Source organism: Giraffa tippelskirchi, chromosome 14, assembly GCF_054371585.1.
Source record: "Giraffa tippelskirchi isolate mGirTip1 chromosome 14, T2T-mGirTip1v1.2.pri, whole genome shotgun sequence".
Taxonomy (NCBI): Eukaryota; Metazoa; Chordata; class Mammalia; order Artiodactyla; family Giraffidae; genus Giraffa; species Giraffa tippelskirchi.
The window spans coordinates 53,500,571-53,520,451 of NC_137288.1; the positions used below are offsets into that span (position 1 = coordinate 53,500,571).

At 36.6% G+C, this 19,881-nt stretch overlaps 1 protein-coding gene across 11 annotated transcripts in view; it reads left to right on the plus strand.

The window, feature by feature from the left end:
• Nucleotides 1–19,881, plus strand: part of ANKRD12 (ankyrin repeat domain 12) — a 96,621-nt gene that overhangs the window by 14,143 nt on the left and 62,597 nt on the right. For 9 of the 11 annotated variants that reach the window (XM_081561626.1, XM_081561628.1, XM_081561619.1 and 6 more), the window contains exon 2: nt 18,102–18,239. Coding sequence is in view for 6 of the 11 variants with exons in the window: in XM_081561619.1 (XP_081417745.1) it covers nt 18,153–18,239 (87 nt within the window). In the remaining 5 variants the exon portion in view is untranslated. Of the gene's footprint in view, nt 1–13,934; nt 14,412–18,101; nt 18,240–19,881 lie in introns of all 11 variants that reach the window. The other 2 variants (XM_081561621.1, XM_081561625.1) reach the window with 1 other exon arrangement.

A 19,881-nucleotide genomic window follows, 5' to 3' on the forward strand; every position in this document is an offset into this window, starting at 1 on the left:
CCCCAGATCAGTAAGGGTCTGAATGGTTGATGAATGGGGCTGAAAGAAGAGTCTGCCAACCTTGGGTTGCATCTCCTGGTGCGTCTTCTTCCTGTCCTTTTATTGTTAATCATTTTTGTATCCTTTTTGGGTCTCTTTTACAAAGTATATTGCTGAATCTTAGTTTTACCCAGCCTCAGAGACTCTTTATCTTTTAATTAATGAGTTTAATCCATTTTCATTTATTGTAATTTTCATAATATCTGTTGGAAATTATTTACATTCTATTTATTATATTTTTGTTCATTTCCCACAGTTTCTTAATCTTATAAGTATAGTTTAAAATATATATTTAAATATGTGTATTTTCAAATATATATTCAAATATGTATATTTTCTTTCCTCCAAACACGAGAAGTACATTACCCACTTTCTCAGTTTCCTTTCGTTTCTGCCACTACGCCTCCTACCCCTACAAGGTCCCAGCAGCCATGTTGATGTTTTGTAGAATTTTAGGTCTTTAGAGGTATTCTTTAAGCATCCATCCATTTGTCATTTTTATTTTTGTATAATATACTAGATCTGTTAGGTTATTCCTAACAAATAACCTAATTCTCTAACAAATAATTCCCATATAAGGGCTTCCCAGGTGGCTCACTGGTACAGAATGTGCCTGCTGATGCAGGAGACATGGGTTCAATCCCTGAGTTGGGAAGATGATCTGGAGTAGAAAATGACTACCCACTTCAGTATTCTTACCTGGAAAACCCCATGGACAGAAGAGCCTGGTGAACTACAGTCCCTGGGATCACAAAGAGTCAGATATGACTTAGTGACTGAACATGCATGCAATTACCATATATCACATAGTGTTCTCATAGATTTATTTCAGTTCTTTAAGTGCCTACTTAAAAAAACAATTTTCAAACAGGGTTTTTTATATATACATTCTAAGACCTTTTTATGCCTGAAAATATGATTTGTTAACCCTCACTTTTAAATGATAGCTTAGTTTGGTTAAACATTTTTGGTTTGAAATTCTTTTCCCTTTACATTTTGAAATATTTCTACATTATTTTCTCGTCTCTGCTGTTGCTTTTTGCAAGTTCTGATGTCAGTTTGATTTCTTTTTCTGTGTATGTGACCTGCAGTTCCTCTCTAGATTTTGAAATTTTTTTTTATCTTTTTCAGTCTATGGAGTGTCTGGGTATAGTTCCTTTTCTGTCTTGTTTGGCACTTGGATTCGTATTCATTCCGTCCTTCTTTCATTAACAATTAGCTACTTATTGGGAGTCTACTCTATGCCAGGTTGTATTCCAGACATTTTCATCTAAGATCTTTGATCTTTCCTCAGTTCTGGAAAATTATTGTCATTTTCTCAAGTAGTTTGTCTTCAATTTTTTTCTTCCTGGGAATTCTGTTAATATGGATTCTGTTGCTTCTTGTCTCTTTTCCATCTCTTAACTTTAATGTTTTTCTTTAAAAAAATTCCCTCTTGATAATCTTCTGCAACTGTCCTCTACCTGATCTTCTAGCTCGCTAACTCATTCTTTTGCTTATCCATTTACCTAATCTGTGGAGTTCTTTATTTCAATTATCGTACTTTCATACTCTGCATTTCTTCTTGGTTCTGTTTAGTCCTGCTGCATATTGGAATTTTCTCTTATTTCTTTGAGAATTTTAAATGTGTTAAAAATTTCTTCCCGTGTCTGTCCCATTAATTCTGTTCCATATGGTTTAGTTTGAGTTGCAATTTTTTTCCGGTGGGAAACCAATACAAAAAAGCAAGTCAGTGGTAGCATCTGATTTTTAGTTTTAAGAGGTCTGACCACTGATGACTGCTTGTAGAAGGAATATGTGTGTGAGAGAGAGAGAAGGGAGGGGTAGGGTAAGAATAGAAACAGGGAGATAATTTGTCTAGTTTTTCCCTAGCCTAAGTGGTGATGGTGGCTTGGGTTGGTTAGCAATTGATACGGAAAGACATGGATTTAATTTGAAATGTGCTTTAAAGATGGAGTCAATATGTCTTGAGTTTTTGGCTTAAGTGATGAGTGGATGGATGGTGGTGCATTTATTGAAATGGAGAAGAAGGGTGGGGAGTGTGGAGAAAGTTTGGCAGAGAAAATTAAGAATTCTCTGTAGTAATTTTTTGGTTTGATAATGTGTGTTAAACACCCATGTGAAGATGACAGGTAGGCAGTTGGGTAGACAGATTCGGAGTTTTAGAGGACGACTAGAGATACAGACTTGGAAGGGAATAGCTCTTCTGTGGATCAGGTTGTTTAGGGAGTGTGTTAGGGATTAAAAAGGGATCTAGGATCAGGTCCTCAGTTACTCCTGACACTTCAAGTTTCTGCAGAAGAGGAGCGGTCAGGGAAATAGGAATTTTGCATAACTTTTAGCATAAAAATATATTGTACTTTGTTTAGCCAGATTTTATAAAATGAGAAGACTATTTCACCGGTGTTTTGGATACAAGTAACATTTTAGTGGATGCCTTTGTATATTATCTTTGCATATTTGTATAGTACACCTGTAGGATAAATACTAAAATTGGGTTATTAAGACAAAAGGCTGTGCATCTGTATTTTAATAGTTTTGCCAAATTCCTCTCCAAAGAGGTAATCCCAATTTCTTCACCATCAGTAGTGTATGAATATTCTGATTTTCCTTAATCCTTGCCAACACAGCCTTCGTTCTGTCAGTCTTTTAAATGAAAAGTCATCTGTTATTTTCTAGTTTTAAAATAATGAATGAATCTGAATATTTCTCTGTATTTACTCTGTGTTTGTATTTCTTGTTCTTTGAACTGCCTCAAGTCGTCTTCTGATTTTTTTTAATTGATTTGTTACAGCTCTTTGATTACTAGTTCTTTTTCATGTGTGTTGCAAATGTTTTCACTTGTCATCTGATTCCTATTAATGATATTTGCATTTCTAGTTTAACATTATTTGCATACCTGGTCAGTTGCTAAGTCGTATCCGGCTCTTTGCGATCCCATGGACTGTAGCCTGCCAGGCTCTTCTGTCCATGGGATTTCCCAGGCAAAAATACTGGAGTGGGTTGCCATTTCCTTCTCCAGGGGATCTTCCTGATCCAGGGATTGAACCCGTGTCTCCTGTATTGCAGGTGGATTCTTTACCACTGAGCCACCTAGGAAACCCCATGTAAAGGAATAAGATTGTTATTAAAGACTGGCATTACAGATAGATGGGAAGAGTTAAATGTGAAAAGAAATTACAGGGAATAAAAGAAAATATATTTTCACATCTTGAAATAGAGATAGTTTGAGCCTAAAAGAGAAGAAAGGATTCATAAAGAAAATAGAGACATAAAATGTATGTTTGATTGTATAGTCCATTGTACACTCATATTCTTAGCATAGTCTCTGTCGGTGGATAAACAAAATGTGGTTTTTACATGCAATAAATGGAATGTTATTCTGCTTGTAAAAGGAAGGACACATGTTACAACATGGGTAAACCTTGAAGACATGGCTAAGTGAAATAAGCCAGTCAGGAAAGGATAAATGTTACATCATTCCATTTTTATGAGGTACTTAGAGTAGTCAACTTCATAGAGACAGAAAATGACATGGTGGCTGCCAGGGACCAGGAGGAGTGGGGAATTATTGTTTAATGGATAGAGTTTCAGTTGGGGTAGATGAAAAGGTTCTGAAGTTGGATGCTGATAGTTGTTGCACAGTAGTGTGGATGGATTTAATGCCACAGACCTACACACTTAAAAAAAATAAGTGTTGGCAAGGATATGGAGAAAAGGGAACCCTTTAGCACTATTAGTAGGAATGTAAATTGATATAACCACTGTGGGAAACTGTATGGAGTTTCCTCAAAATATTAAAAATAGAATTCCTTATGATTCAGCAATTCTACTTCTGGGTATTTATCTGAAGAAAATGAAAACACTAACTTGCAAATATGTTATTTACAATAGCCAAAATGTGAAAACAACCGCAGTGCCCATCTATGGATGAATGGATTAAAAAAATGTGATTAAATATACAATGGTAAATTATTCAGCCATAAAAAAGAATGAAGTCTTGCCATTTGTGATAACATGGGTGACTTTGAGGATATTATGCTAAGTGAAATAAGTCAGACAGGAAGACAAACACCATAGGGTCGCTCCTCTTAGAGAGAGGACCTTTAAAAAAAAAGTTCATAGATACAAAGAACAGTTTGGTGGTTGCTGGAAGGAGGCAAGGGCAGAAATGAATGAAAGAGGTCAAAAGATTAAAAAAAAAGTTACGGGAAAAAGGGAATGTATGGTGACTGTAGTTAACAACACTGTATGGCATATTTGCATGTTGCTAAGAGACTAAATCTCATAAAAATTTTTCAACTATGCATGGTGATGGGTGTTACTGACTTACTGTGATTGTTTTGCAATATATACAAATAAAATTATTATGTTGTACACCTGAAACGAATATGTTTCATGTCAATTATATGTTAAAGAATGATTAAAAGTGGTAAATTCTATATTAAGTATATTTAACCACAGTTCATTTGTGTGTGTATGTGTATTCAAAAAAAAAGCATGGTTTTTCATTTAGAAATCATAGGAAAGTGATGATTGCTGAAGTAGAAATGGCAATGGAACCCTAGCAAAATTCAAAAGAGGAAAAATAAGTGGCTAAAGTGGAATGAAAAGGTTTTTAATATTAAGAAGTCAGATAACCTGAGGGATTGGAGCATGGGATAGAGATTGGAGAGAGACAAGAAAACCAAGATGGGCAGGATTTTGAGGCAGAGATAAAGGCTATCAGTGAAGAAAAGTCAGTATGGAGTGGAGTGACTGGGGGGTAGGTATGCAGGTGCTTTCTGTGAAAAGGATCAAGGCAAATGTTGCTTTAACAGTTCCCAAACCATTAAAACTACCTGAGGAACTTCTTTGTAAAATAACCTGTTTGCTTTAGAATAGTTTTAGATACACAGAAAAATTGCAGAGATAGAACAGAGTTCCTTTGTACCTCACCCCAGTGTCCTCTGTGATCAATGTCCTCTGTATATATTTATATAGTTGATACATTCTTATTAACTACAATCCATCCTCTATACATTCTTATTAACTACAATCCATCCTGTATTCCAGTCTCGATAGTTTTTACCTAATTTCGTTCTCTGTTCCAGGATTCTGTTCATGATACCCGATTACATTTAGTCATCATGTCTCCTTAAGTGCTCATGGCTGTGATAGTTTCTCAGATTGTCCTTGTTTTTGATTACCTTGAGAGTAGAGTACTGGTCAGATATTTTTGTAAGATGTCCCAGTGTTGAAATTCACCTTTTATTTTTTCTATGAAAAGCGTGGAGTTATGCATTTTGAGAAGGAAGATTACAGAGGTAAAATGCCCTTTTAACCACATGTTATCAAAAAGGTACATACTGTCAACATGATTTATCACTACTGATGCTAACTTTGATCACCTTGCTGAGTTAGAATTTGTAGGGTTTTTCCACTTACTCTTTCCTCCCCTCTTTCCATGTTGTGTCCTGTGGAAGGAAGTTACTGCGTGCCCATACTTAACAGAGTAGGACATTATGTCCTACCACCCTGAGAGCAGAAAATCCCCATGAACTACGTGAAATTCTTTATGGAAAAATTGTTCTCTCCTGTTCTTTGTCTTAATCATTTATTTGTGATTTTTATACCTTGGATTATAACCCAGTGCTGTTTTACTTACACTGTTGCTCAGATTATCGTGAGTTTGCCAACGGGGACCTCCTTTGGTTGATACCTATATCCCTTTGACATATTCCCACTGTTAACTTTATATGTTTACATATTTTTTGAGCACCTCCTTACTCTGGCAGTATGAGAGTCTCCAGACTTCCTTTGTCTGTGTCCTGCCTCAGTCTTAGGATCAGCCATTTCTCTAAGGAGCCCAGACTCTTTTCATTGGAGAAAAGTAATAGTAACCAAGATCTTAGGTGTGCTGCTTGTTAGTGAGGTGTTGTTGCTTCTGGGCTCACTTAGCTGACAGGAAGAAATATATGTATGTGTACTAATTCTGTATATGTATATCTATAAATACTTCTGTATGTAACTGTCTGTAGCCATTCAGTTCAGTCGCTCAGTCGTGTCCAACTCTTTGTGACCCCATGAATCGCAGCACGCGAGGCCTCCCTGTCCATCACCAACTCTCGGAGTTTACCCAAACCCATGTCCATCGAGTCAGTGATGCCATCCAACCATCTCATCCTCTGTCATCCCCTTCTCCTCCTGCCCCCAATCCTTCCCAGCATTAGGGTCTTTTCCAATGAGTCAACGCTTCGCATGAGGTGGCCAAAGTATTGGAGTTTCAGCTTCAACATCAGTCCTTCCAATGAACACCCAGGACTGATCTCCTTTAGGATGGACTGGTTGGACCTCCTTGCAGTCCAAGGGACTCTCAAGAGTCTTCTCCAACACCACAGTTCAAAAGCATCAATTCTTCGGCGCTCGGCTTTCTTCATCGTCCAACTCTCACATCCATACATGACCACTGGAAAAACCATAGCCTTGACTAGACGGACCTTTGTTGGCAAAGTAATGTCTCTGCTTTTAAATATGCTATCTAGGTTGGCCATAACCTTCCTTCCAAGGAGTAAGCGTCTTTTAATTTCATGGCTGCAATCACCATCAGCAGTGATTTTGGAACCCAAAAAAATAAAGTCTGACACTGTTTCCACTGTTTCCCCATCTATTTCCCATGAAGTGATGGGACCAGATGCCATGATCTTAGTTTTCTGAATGTTGAGCTTTAAGCCAACTTTTTCACTCTCCTCTTTCACTTTCATCAAGAGGCTCTTTAGTTCTTCTTCACTTTCTGCCATAAATGTGGTATCATCTGCATATCTGAGGTTATTGATATTTCTCCCAGCAATCTTGATTCCAGCTTGTGCTTCTTCCAGCCCAGCATTTCTCATGATGTACTCTGCGTATAAGTTAAATAAGCAGGGTGACAATATACAGCCTTGACGTACTCCTTTTCCTATCTGGAACCAGTCTGTTGTTCCATGTCCAGTTCTAACTGTTGCTTCCTGACCTGCATACAGGATTCTCAAGAGACAGGTCAGATGGTCTGGTATTCCCATCTCTTTCAGAATTTTCCACAGTTTGTTGTGATCCACACAGTCAAAGGCTTTGGCATAGTCAATAAAGCAGAAATAGATGTTTTTCTGGAACTCTTTTGCTTTTTCGATGATCCAGCGGATGTTGGCAATTTGATCTCTGGTTCCTTTGCCTTTTCTAAAACCAGCTTGAACATCTGGAAGGTCACGGTTCACATATTACTGAAGCCTGGCTTGGAGAATTTTGAGCATCACTTTACTAGCGTGTGAGATGAGTGCAATTGTGCTGTAGTTTGAGCATTCTTTGACATTGCCTTTGGGATTGGAATGAAAACTGACCTTTTCCAGTCCTGTGGCCACTGCTGAGTTTTCCAGACTTGCTGGCATATCGAGTGCAGCACTTTCACAGCATCATCTTTGAGGATTTGAAATAGCTCAACTGGAATTCCATCACCTCCTCTAGCTTTGTTGGTAGTGATGCTTTCTAAGGCCCACTTGACTTCACATTCCAGGATGTCTGGCTCTAGGTGAGTGATCACACCATTGTGATTATCTGGGTCGTGAAGATCTTTTTTGTGTAGTTCTTCTGTGTATTCTTGCCATCTCTACTTAATATCTTCTGCTTCTGTTAGGTCCATACCATTTCTGTCCTTTATCGAGCCCTTCTTTGCATGAAATGTTCCCTTGGTATCTTTAATTTTCTTGAAGAGATCTCTAATCTTTCCCAATCTGTTGTTTTCCTGCATTTCTTTGCATTGATCACTGAGGAATGCTTTCTTATCTCTCCTTGCTATTCTTTGGAACTCTGCATTGAGATGGGAATATCTTTCCTTTTCTCCTTTGCTTTTTGCTTCTCTTCTTTTCCCAGCTATTTGTAAGGCCTCCTCAGACAGCCATTTTGCTTTTTTGCATTTCTTTTCCATGGGAATGGTCTGTAGCCATTGGGTTGGCCAAAAAAGATCCTTCAGGTTTTTCTATACCATCTTATATCAAACTAGACATGAATTCATATTGATGTCTCAGACAGTAATCCTCTGCCACATTCCATCCTTCTCCTGACCTCCCTGTCTGGAGCGTCCTGCTCCTGTGGTGAGAATACCATCTCCTACCATCCACTGTTGATTTTCTCAAATGTTTGTTTCCAGAGAACATGTGTAGTGATTTCAGAATTGTTAACATGTACTTCCAGGGAGATTTTTTTATTGAAATAAAATCCCTATAATATAATTGTACAATTTAATGGTTTTAAGTATATTTATAGTATTTTACAACAGTCACCACTAATTCCAGAACATTTTCATCATCCAGAAAGAAACCCTGTATCCATCGAACAGCCAGTCCCTGTTTTCCCTCTTCCCCTGGCAGCGACAAAGGAGCTTTTCAAAAAGTGGTGTTTGTCGTCCCCCCACCCCCACCCCCCGTATCGTTTCAGTGGCTCTAAAGATGAAGCTAGAGTCTGTATCTTTAAAAAAGTATTCTGCTTTGCTCCTGATAAGAAAAGTATTCTGCTTTGCTTTTGAATTACCAGGTGGCATCAGCCTAAAAGAACAGCATATTTTGAGTAAATGGAAATGTCATAAAAGTAGTAATGTCAATCAGGGAGCACCTCATCAAACCTAAAAATACTGCCAGCACAGTATGATCATCCTTAAATTAATATCAGCCTAGGGTTGAAATGAGGGAAAGCATTATTTTAAACTGTCACTTTGTTGCATTTGTGTTTATATTTCAGTTGTTTTAATCTGTATAGCCTGTATTTTTTTCCATTACTATGTCTTGATGTCAGTAACTTTGTTCTGCTTGTTTTCTCTTGGGGGTTTTGTTTTGCTTTGTTTTTGACCTTTTTTAAACTTCTACTTACCTTAGTCCAATCGTAGGAAAATTCTCTGTTCCTGCCCCCACTATGTTGGTAAAAATGCATTCTTCAAAAAGTACTCATTGCTGAGTAACTCTGGAGCTACGCTAAAGCCAAGTATATCTGATAACTTGGTTGGGAAGACTAGCTGGCACACTTTGAGTTAGATCTCTTCTGGCTTTTTTAGATGGAAGCTAAAGACAAAAGCCTAGTGGTTTGTGATTCCCCAATGAAGAATTTTTAAGTCAGACTTACAGTTGAAAGAGTGACTTAAAGACAAAAGAATAAAATGATGTTTAAAGCACTGGTTCTGAGGGTCCAGTGCTCACTAAAGCTGAAAGACTAGGAAGTGTCTCAAAGTACAGACTTTTCTTTAGTTCTTAAAGGGACACTTCTGTCGATTTTTGCCGTAGCATACAGCTTCACAGATTCTGTTATCCATTTCTGTTCTCCAAAATTCTCCATCTGTACTGCCAACCAAAGGTGTTTTTCCTCTCATTCTTATCTTGCCTATAGCCCACTAGCATCTTCTCTCTCTCCTTTGTCTTTTAACTTGCCCTCCTGTTGACACGTTAGATCGGTTTTTCCCCCACAGACATGGTGCCAAAGTTTATTTGGAGTAGCTTTTCAGAGTATCTTCTCAACAAAGTTTGGACTCTTCCTGTTGGCAATTTTGTACTCCCTGCTAAAAAGATAAACTTCTCCCCAAATAGTTAGCTTTAAGCTTTAGTATAATAGGCAGTTCATAAATAAAAAGAAACTTAGAAATGTTTATTGAAGAGCCAGGGTAGTTGTTGTTCTGTCTGACCTGCACGCAAGACTTAACATCATTGCAGTTACCTTGCTTTCAAAAAGGATGCTTATCTGTGTGTACCACTGTTCTTGAGTTAGTTGTATTTGATTCTGCTGTTCTTGTTTGTTACACCTATTTGGTTAAACTTTGTGAGTAGTGATATGCATTTATATCAACAATAATATTTGGCAGATTTCCAATAAACTGGACTTTTGGGGGGCATCCGTGCATTGTGTCCCTCAGGCATCAAGTGTGCATTGGGTCTCAGAAATGACTTGATAAGACTCCTTTTGCTAAAGCAAATGTGTGTATAATTCAAGAGAATTTGTGGAATGATTTTTCCTACTAAAAGGAATTTGATAAGATAGATTGACGAGGAGATCTTTTTCACCACCTTACACAGGTCAAGAGATTTGAGATATGTAGCTTTCTTCAGTTGTGATTTTACCCCTGCCCTCTCAAAAGCAGTTTCTAGAGATCTCAATGAAGAAGGCTTTGAAAACTCAGTTTAGAAAATACTGTTTGAAAATACTGTTATAAATACATTTAAATGTAAAGCACAAGCTGGAATCAAGGTTGCTGGGAGAAATATCAATAACTTCAGCTATGCAGATGACACCACCCTTATGTCAGAAAGCGAAGAGGAACTGAAGAACCTCTTGATGAAAGTGAAAGAGGAGAGTGAAAAAGCTGGCTTAAAACTCAACATTCAAAACACTAAGATCATGGCATCTGGTCCCATCACTTCATGGCAAATAGACGGGGAAACAATGGAATCAGTGACAGACTTCATCTTTTTGGGCTCCAAAATCACTGCAGATGGTGACTGCAGCCATGAAATTAAAAGATGCTTGCTCCTTGGAAGAAAAGCTATGACCAACCTAGACTGCATATTTAAAAGCAGAGACATTACTTTGCCAACAAAGGTCCGTCTAGTCAAAGCGATGGTTTTTCCAGTAGTCATGAATGGATGTTAAGAGTTGGACCATAAAGAAAGCTGAGTACCGAAGAATTGATGCTTTTGAACTGTGTTATTGGAGAAGACTCTAGAGAATCCCCTGGACTGCAAGGAGATGGAACCAGTCCATCCTAAAGGAAATTAACCCTGAATATTCATTGGAAGGACTGATGCTGAAGCTCCACTGCCTTGGCCACCTGATGTGAAGAACTGACTCATTGGAAAAGACCCTGATGCTGGGAAGACTGAAGGCAAGAGGGGAAGGGGACGACAGAGGATGAGATGGTTGGATGGCATCACCAGCTTGATGGACATGAATTTGAGCAAGCTCTGGGAGATGTTGATGGACAGGGAGGCCTGGCGTGCTGCAGTCCATGGGGTCGCAAAGAGTTGGACATGACTGAGTGACTGAACTAAACTGAAAGAATTGGATAGAACTTAAATCATTTTCTACCTGTAATCCAAAAGAAAGAAATGTTAACTGTGGTTTATAGGCTTCTGTTGAGACTATTTCAAACTTAAAAATACAAAAAAGCAATAACTAAAACAATTTTTCTGTCTAGACAGAAGAAAAAATCGACTTCCAGGGAAGCCAGTATTAAATGTTAAAATTAATAAGCAGTGACAAACTAATGGTTGCTCTAATATCTTCCCGTAAAAAATAGAAACAGATAAACCTAGGAGGAGAAAGCTATGGAGTCTTTATGGCATAACTAACAACCTGTAGAGGAACAAACTAAATATGATACTAGTGTTTGAGTGCTCTTCAGAATCCATTTCATTGTAAGTTAAAATATTCTTCCAAAGAGTTATCATCCTGTGAAAAAAGGAAATGATAGTAAAATGTTTTGTTTTGTTTTGAAAGACTATCAGGCTGCCTAATGTGGTTATTTTTAAATTAGATGGTAACCCACACACCCACATACACGCATACTGTGTTTAGTATGGTAGAGAAATCCCCTATTTTTAATTTTTCTAAGTGAATTCTTAGATCTTTTATATGATTAAAAATGATCCGTCATTTAATTTGTTTTTCAAACTTCCCTGATGATAAGAACCACTGGGATATTTATTGAAAGGACAAATTCCTGAGTCTATTTCAGACCCACTAAATGTGTAGGACTTATCATCAAGGACTTCTGGGGCCGCTATTGTTTATTTGCTTGATAAATTTAAGTTGTTAATGGATTCACTTTTTTTGACTAGTAATCAAATGATGTAACTGGTACTAAGTACAGATTCTGTGACCATGTAGAGAGCTGTGAAATTTCTAAGTGTGTTTTCCTATCATGCATGTAGGAAGGGGGGAACAGTGAAAAGTGGCACTGAATATATAGATAGTTTAAGACAATGATATTAACCAACCAGAAATATTCAACCATCCATTACTCACCACTGTAAGAAATTTAGTAAGTTTTTGGTGTAATTTTGACTCAGTTTAAAAAAAAAAAAAAAACCTTTATTCTTAAAGTGCTTAAATTAAAAGAATAAATGGCATATATGCAGTTTCTTCATCCAAATGGTATTTAGTTTATACTCAAGTTTTTGATGTACCTATATTTGCTAAACTTGGTACTTCTGAATAGCAACTGGAATAGTTTATTAGAAACAAAGTTATTCAGATAGCAATACTATTAAAGATAATTTTTTTTAATATCCCGTCAATGATCACAAACAGGAACATCATTTTAAAAAAAACCTTAGAGAATGCTGAGTCACTTTTAGAAGAAAATATTTTTTACTACTGTGACTAGAGTAGAAAAACTCTTGACTATAATAGCATACATTTATGGATTGTCAGCCCCAGAATTAAGTTGCTATCAGATGAATACATAGTCTCCTTGGTCTATAAGAAGCAAGAATGTATTTCTTGTAAAGGAAGAAACACCTTTGAAAAGGGAGAATCGAAACTTTTTAACTGTTTCCTTTAGCTGTTAGAGGGCAAAGGAAGTCTGTCATAGAGCTTGCAGACAGCTGGCCCTTAACAGGTATTGCAGCCTCTGTGCAGTCTTAGGGCAAGGAGGTTGAACAACAAGCAGTGTTGTAATAGTTACCAAAACTATCATACAAAGGATGGAAGTAAAGAATAACTCTCCTTAGCCTTGGTTAGATACCACCAACTATTTTTACTTGTAAAGCACTGTACTAGTTTGCCTTTCCATCTAACCCTTGAGTGTATATATATGAGTTCTGGTTCCCCTACATCTTCACCAACACTTGGTATTCCTTACTGTTTAATATTAGCCATTCTCATGGATGTATAGTGATATCTCATTATTATGTTCCTGATGACTAATGAGGTTGAATATCTTTTTCTGTATATTCTTTGATGGACTGTTTAAATCTTTTGTTCTTTTAAGGTTGAATTATCCTAATTGATGTGTTAGTTATTTATATATTCTGGATATAAGTCTTTTATAAAGACATAGTTTGCAAGTAGTTTCTCCCTGTATGTCTTGCTCTTCATTTGCTTAACAGTGTCATTTAAAGAGCAAGAGTTTCCTCTGTGAAGTCCCACTTAATCCATATATTTTCTTTTGTAATAAATTTCTGCTTTTCATGGCCTGCTTTTTCATAGGCAAGAAATCTTGGCTAACCCAAGAGCACTAAAATATTCTGTGTTTTCTGCTAGATGTTATATATAGATGGATGGATGCTTCTTCTGCATCTGTTGAAATGGTTATTTCTCTTAGTCTGTTAATACAGTGAATTACATAGATTGATTGCCAAACATTAAGCTGACCTCAAATTCCTCGTGTAAATCCCACTTAGTCATGATGTATTATCTTTTATAATATAGTTGGATTTTTTTTTTTTTTACTAATTTTCTAATTTTTACAAGTTTACTAATATTTGGTTGACAGTTTTGTTATATGATTATAAAGTATATTGCTCTGGAATTTTCTTGTAAAAGACTGATTTTGCTATCAGAGTGTTGATGACCTCATAAAATATATTCTCTTTACTTTTCAGGAGAGTTTTTGTAGAATTTTGTTTTGTAGAATTCACCATTGATGCTAGGAGTCTTTTTTTCTAAATATGAAATTGAGTCGTTTAATAAGTATTGACCTGTTGAGATTTTCTTGTTCATTGATCTTTGGTTATGCGTGCCTTTCAAGGAATTTGTCTATTTCATTTAATTTGAATTCATTAGTATAAAGTTTGTGATGTTCCCCTATTGTCCTTTACCTATTGGTACTTTTAGTATCTGTAGTAATGCTCCCCCTTTCATTGATTATTTTAATGATACAGGTTTTCTCTCTTTTATTTCAGATCAGTTCAGTTCACTTCAGTTGCTCTGTCGTGTCTGACTCTTTGCGACCCCATGGACTGCAGCACGCCAGGCCTCCCTGTCCATCACCAACTCCCAGAGCTTACTCAAACTCATGTCCATTGAGTTGGTGATGCCATCCAACCATCTCATCCTCTGTCGTCCCCTTCTCCTCCTGCCTTCAATCTTTCCCAGCGTCAGGGTCTTTTCCAATAAGTCAGTTCTTCACATTAGGTGGCCAGTATTGGAGTTTCAGCTTCAGCATCAGTCCTTCCAGTGAATATTCAGGACTGATTTCCTTTAGGATGGACTGGTTGGATTTCCTTGCTGTCCAAGGGACTCTCAAGAGTCTTCTTCAACACCACAGTTAAAAAGCATCAATTCTTCAGTGCTCAGCTTGCTTTATAGTCCAACTGTCACGTCTGTACATGACTACTGAAAAAACCATAGCTTTGACTAGACAGACCTTTGTTGGCAAGGTAATGTCTCTGCTTTTTAGTATGCTGTCTAGGTTGGTCATAACTTTCCTTCCAAGGAGCATCTTTTAATTTCATGGTTGCAGTCACCATCTGCAGTGATTTTGGAGCCCAAAAAGATAAAGTCTGTCACTGATTCCATTGTTTCCCCATCTATTTGCCATGAAGTGATGGGAGCAGATGCCATGATCTTAGTTTTCTGAATGTTGAGTTTTAAGCCAGCTTTTCCACTATCCTCTTTCATTTTCATCAAGAGGCTCTTTAGTTCTTCTTCACTTTCTACCATAAGAGTGGTGCCATCTGCATATCTGAGGTTATTGATATTTCTCCCAGCAATCTTGATTCCAGCTTGTGCTTCATCCAGCTCAGCATTTCTCATGATGTACTCTGGATATAAGTTACGTAAACAGAGTGACAATATACAGCCTTGACATACGCCTTTCCCAATTTGGAACCAGTCTGTTTTTCCATGTCCAGTTCTAAATGTTGCTTCTTGACCTGCCCACGGATTTCTCAGGAGGCAGGTCAGGTGGTCTGGTATTCCCATCTCTTTAAGAATTTTCCACAGTTTGTTGTGATCCACACAAAGGCTTTGGCGTAGTCAATAAAGCAGAAGTAGATGTTCCTCTGGAACTCTCTTGCTTTTTCAATGATCCAGCGGATGTTAGCAATTTGATCTCTGGTTCCTTTGCCTTTTCTAAATCCAGCTTGAACATCTGGAAGTTCACAGTTTCACGTGTTGTTGAAGCCTGGCTTGGAGAATTTTGAGCATTACTTTGCTAGCGTGTGAGATGAGTGCAGTTGTTCAGTAGTTTGAACATTCTTTGGCATTGCCTTTCTTTGGGATTGGAATGAAAACTGACCTTTTCTAGTCCTGTGGCCACTGCTGAGTTATCCAAATTTGCTGGCATATCGAGTGCAGCACTTTCACAGCATCATCTTTGAGGATTTGAAATAGCTCAACTGGAATTCCATCACCTCCACTAGTTTTGTTCATAGTGATGCTTCCTAAGGCCCACTTGACTTTGCATTCCAGGATGTCTGGCTCTAGGTTGGTGATCACATCATCATGATTATCTGGGTCGTGAAGATCTTTTTTGTATAGTTCTTCTGTGTATTCTTGCCACCTCTTCTTAATATCTTCTGCTTCTGTTAGGTCCATACCATTTCTGTCCTTTATTGTGCCCATCTTTGCATGAAAAGTTCCCTTGGTATCTAATTTTCTTGCAGAAATTTTTCTATAAAATTTTCTTGAAGATTTTTCTATAAATGTCTATTAAATCCAGTCAGTTCACATTGATGGCATTTTTTCAGTCCTTTTATATCTTTGCTGATATTCTGTCTTACTTAGAGAGTAGTTGAGCCTCTAACTATAACTATCAATTCGGTTATTTCTTCTCTCAGTTTTGTCGGTTTTTATTTCCTGTACTTCGAAGCTCTGTTGCTAGCTAGATATATGTTCAGTGAACTGGTCCTTTTATTGGTATGTAATATGTAATGTTCCTCTTCGCTTTGAGATCTGTTTTGTCTGATATTAATATAGTTACTCCAGCTTTCCTTTGAGAGTGTTTGCATGGCATATCTTTTTTCATTCTTTTACTTTTAATGTACTCAAACCATTATATTTGAGGTGAATTTGTTAGTAATATATAGGTTGATCCTTGTTGCCCTCTTCTCTGACGATCTGTGTCTTTTAATTGGTGTTTTTAGTATTTGTATTTTATATAATTATTGCTGTGTTTCGATTAGGTCTGTCATTTTATGTCTGTTTTGTGTGTTCCTTCTGTTTTTCATTCCTCAGTATTTCTGTTTCTGCCTTCTGTTGGGTTATTTGGACATTTTTGAACATTCAAGTTTTACTTACCCAGTGTGATTTTGATCACCTCTTTGTGCATTGATCGTTGTAATGATTACAGTATGTATCTTAGGCCCAGAACCTAATTATATATCAAATACTTGATTGACTAAAGTAATATTTTAAAAATTCAATTGTCAGTTTTCTTGGTGCTGAGATTTTCCAAATACAGTTATTAAATAATAATAGCTTTTTCTAATTGTCTATTAATATAGTATTATTGCCATGTTTAATTTTAATTTTAAAAAATATTCATGACATTTTTTTATTCACCAGTGACTTGTTTCACTTGATCTAGAAAAGAGATACTGCTTTATCTTCATAGTCTCGCCTAGGTTAATGCATGTTGATACTATGAAGCTCACTTTCGCTTTTGAGTCAGAATTTTTCTGTTTAGATATGACTTGTAACTCTAACCCTGTAAGCTTTGCATAGAGCTGGCTTTGAGGACAGTGCTATGTTTAAATGAGTCTGTTTATATAGTAACGGTAGAAACAGTTAAATGACCCCAAGGGAATTTTGCCTCTTAGGTGTAGTGTCAGTATTTTCCCTTCATTTCTTCAAGTTTGTTTCCTGCTCTATAAAATGAAAGATTTGAACTCTGGAAATTTAATGTGTTGCAGTATACTCTAATTTGGCTACATTCAGATTAATTTAAGCTAGCTTTGATAATTTACCAATTAACTCAGTTCAGTTAAGGATATTTTGGTTATGTTTCTATCGAAACCACAGATTTCAAAGCACCAATTTGAAGAATATAGATTTTTACTAATTTTCTATTCAGAATGTCTGGATTTTAATAATTCGTATAGATTCTAGAATGTATCTTACTAAGATCAATACCCCCTTATAGGAAATTTATAGCATGAAGTAGTTAAAATTAGGGTTGTCTGTCGTTATGCTTGTTGCCGTGCCCCAAGTCTTGCTCCTGTTGGCCAGCAGCCTCAGTGTAGCCGAAGGCTGTGCAGGAGAGCTTTCTATGGTCATAGAACAGATAACGGTGCCAACAATACAGATGTACTGTGTAGTGTGGGAGCAATTTTTAATTAATTTAACTTTCAACAACTATATGTGGCTAACAGACAGCAACACAGGTCTAGCCTCATGGCTACCCTTTTTGTATTGTAAAACCCATGTTTTGGAATTTTTTCTGGATCTCTCAAGCAAAAGCTTCCAAGATGCTCTTTGATCTGTTAAATCAGTTTGTGGAGCAGGAGGCAGAAGACTGAACAAGCTGGAAAGAAATGCGTAAAGTGACAATTCAGTATGATAAGGATTAAATCAGTGTATAGGCTGCAGAGTGACTAAATACCTGAGGGTGTCTGGGAGTTCAGTGAATGAAAAGAAACCGCTCTGGGGATTTTAAGTAGTGATGTCTTTATTTAATTTAAAATCGCATTAGATGTTGTAAAATTACTCGTCATACCTAGAAATAATTAGAAATAATTTCCAGACCAATGCAGAACTACCAGAGAATCTGTTAGGAGCTCCAGCTGCTGGGAGCCATGCTGGGCAGGGTGACAGACACTTAACTTCCACTTTGACATGGCTGGTTACCCCAAAAGCTAAGGTTAGATACTAGTCTAGAGAAGAAAGAACGTGGTATAATACTAGTTCTCTTCTTTTCAGTGGCAATCTGAACAGACTTGAATAGGAGATCTTTAATTAAAAACTTAGATCGTTAAATGAAAGCTTACTTTAGGCTAAGATAACCTACCTAAGAAATGACCTTATAGAGACATAGAGGAGATCAAATTGCACTAATTGTGGTGCATAAACTTTAAGTAGGTTTTATTGCATACGTATACAAATAACCCTTATATATCCATTCTTTACAGATCCAGGATGAGAAGACTGACAAAAGAAGAAGCTAGCTGAACAGCTATAAGATGCCCAAATCTGGGTTCACAAAACCAGTTCAGAGTGAAAATTCTGACAGTGACAGCAACATGGTAGAAAAACCATATGGAAGAAAGGTATATAATAATTATGCTAAAGATTTTGTCGACTATTTGGAAATTGTGAAAAAAACTCCTGATTTAGTACTTTTATTTACTTTTTTAAAAACTTCTCTAATTGTAAGTTTTATTTATTTAATTTTGGGCATACCTAGAAGCTTGCCAGATCTTAGTTCCCCTTCCAGGGGTTGAACCTGGCCCTCTGCAGTGAAGTAGTTAGATGTCCTAACCACTGGATTAAGGTGCCAGGGAATTCCCATGATTTAATATCTTTAATATTAATAATTATCCATAAAATAAAAAGCAGTATGGAAGCCAGATCCTGGGGGTGAGATTGTTTTTCATTCCCTAAGATAACAAAATTACTAAGATCACACAATTAACTTGAGAAATAATCATGGGGTGGGGGATCCAAGACTTTACAGTCATTTGTTATTTTTTCCCCCTGACTCCTGGTAGCAAAACACACAAATACAGTAGCTATTCAGTTTTCCATGTCTGTAACTTTGGATAAATCTTATATAATTTTTCCAACCTCAGTGTAATAGAGGACAGTGGTACTTGATAGACTTGTGACAGTGAATTGACTAACGTGTTGTATCTAATACAATGCTTGTTACACAGGAAGTGCTCAATAAATGTTAACTGTTTTTGTTGTTTGTTATTAGTCCTTGCCAGTGATTTCTGCCCTTTTACAACTATCCTTCTTCATTCCTATTTAATTTAGGACCTCTAAACCTTTATGTAGACTTCTTCAGTTAGCTAGTAATTGGTCTCACTGACCCTAGTCTCTCCTTCATCTAGTTAGTTTTATACATTACTGTTGAAGGTTTTTTTTTTCTTTCTTTCTTTTAAGTTCTTTACTTCCCCTCAGCCATTTTATTGTTGAAGGACATCTGAAATATTTCCAGTTTTTGGCTAAAATGAATAAAGATTCTCTGAACATTTGTGTATTTTTTTAAACAGCTTTTTTGAGGTATAATTAAATGCCATAAAATTTACCCATTTCATGTGCAATTCAGTGACTTTTAGTAAGTTTATAAAATTGTGCAACTATCATCATAATGCATTTTAGACCATTTCCATCATTGTTAAAAGATCCTTATGCCCATTTGCAGTGTGTCCCTGTTCCCACCCCAAGCCCCAAGCAACCTCATATCTGCTTTCAAAATCAAACATGTAAGTTTTCAACTTTGTTCTTTTAAAAAATTCTTTTGGCTATTTAGGTCCTTTGCATTTCCATGTGAATTTTGGGATTAGCTTATCAGCTTCCACAAAAAAAACCCTGAAAAAAAAAAAATAATAAAAATAAAAAAAAAACCCTGAAATTTTTATAGCTATTTTATTGAAACGGTAGGTTATAGACTGTAATAGTACTGTCATCTTAACAATACATCTTCCAATCCATCGCCACAGAATATCTTTCCATTTATTTAGATTTTCAATTTCCCTGACTAATGCTTTGTAGTTTTCAGTGTACAGATCTTGTAATTTTATTGTTAAGTTATTAATATTTCATTCTTTCAGGTGCCACTGGAGATAATTTCATTTTGGGTTTTTTTATTGTTTAGTATATAGAGATGCAGATATTTTTGTATGCTGATCTTGTATCCTTTGACCTTACTGAACTCATATATTGATTCTAAAAGTTTGTGAATTC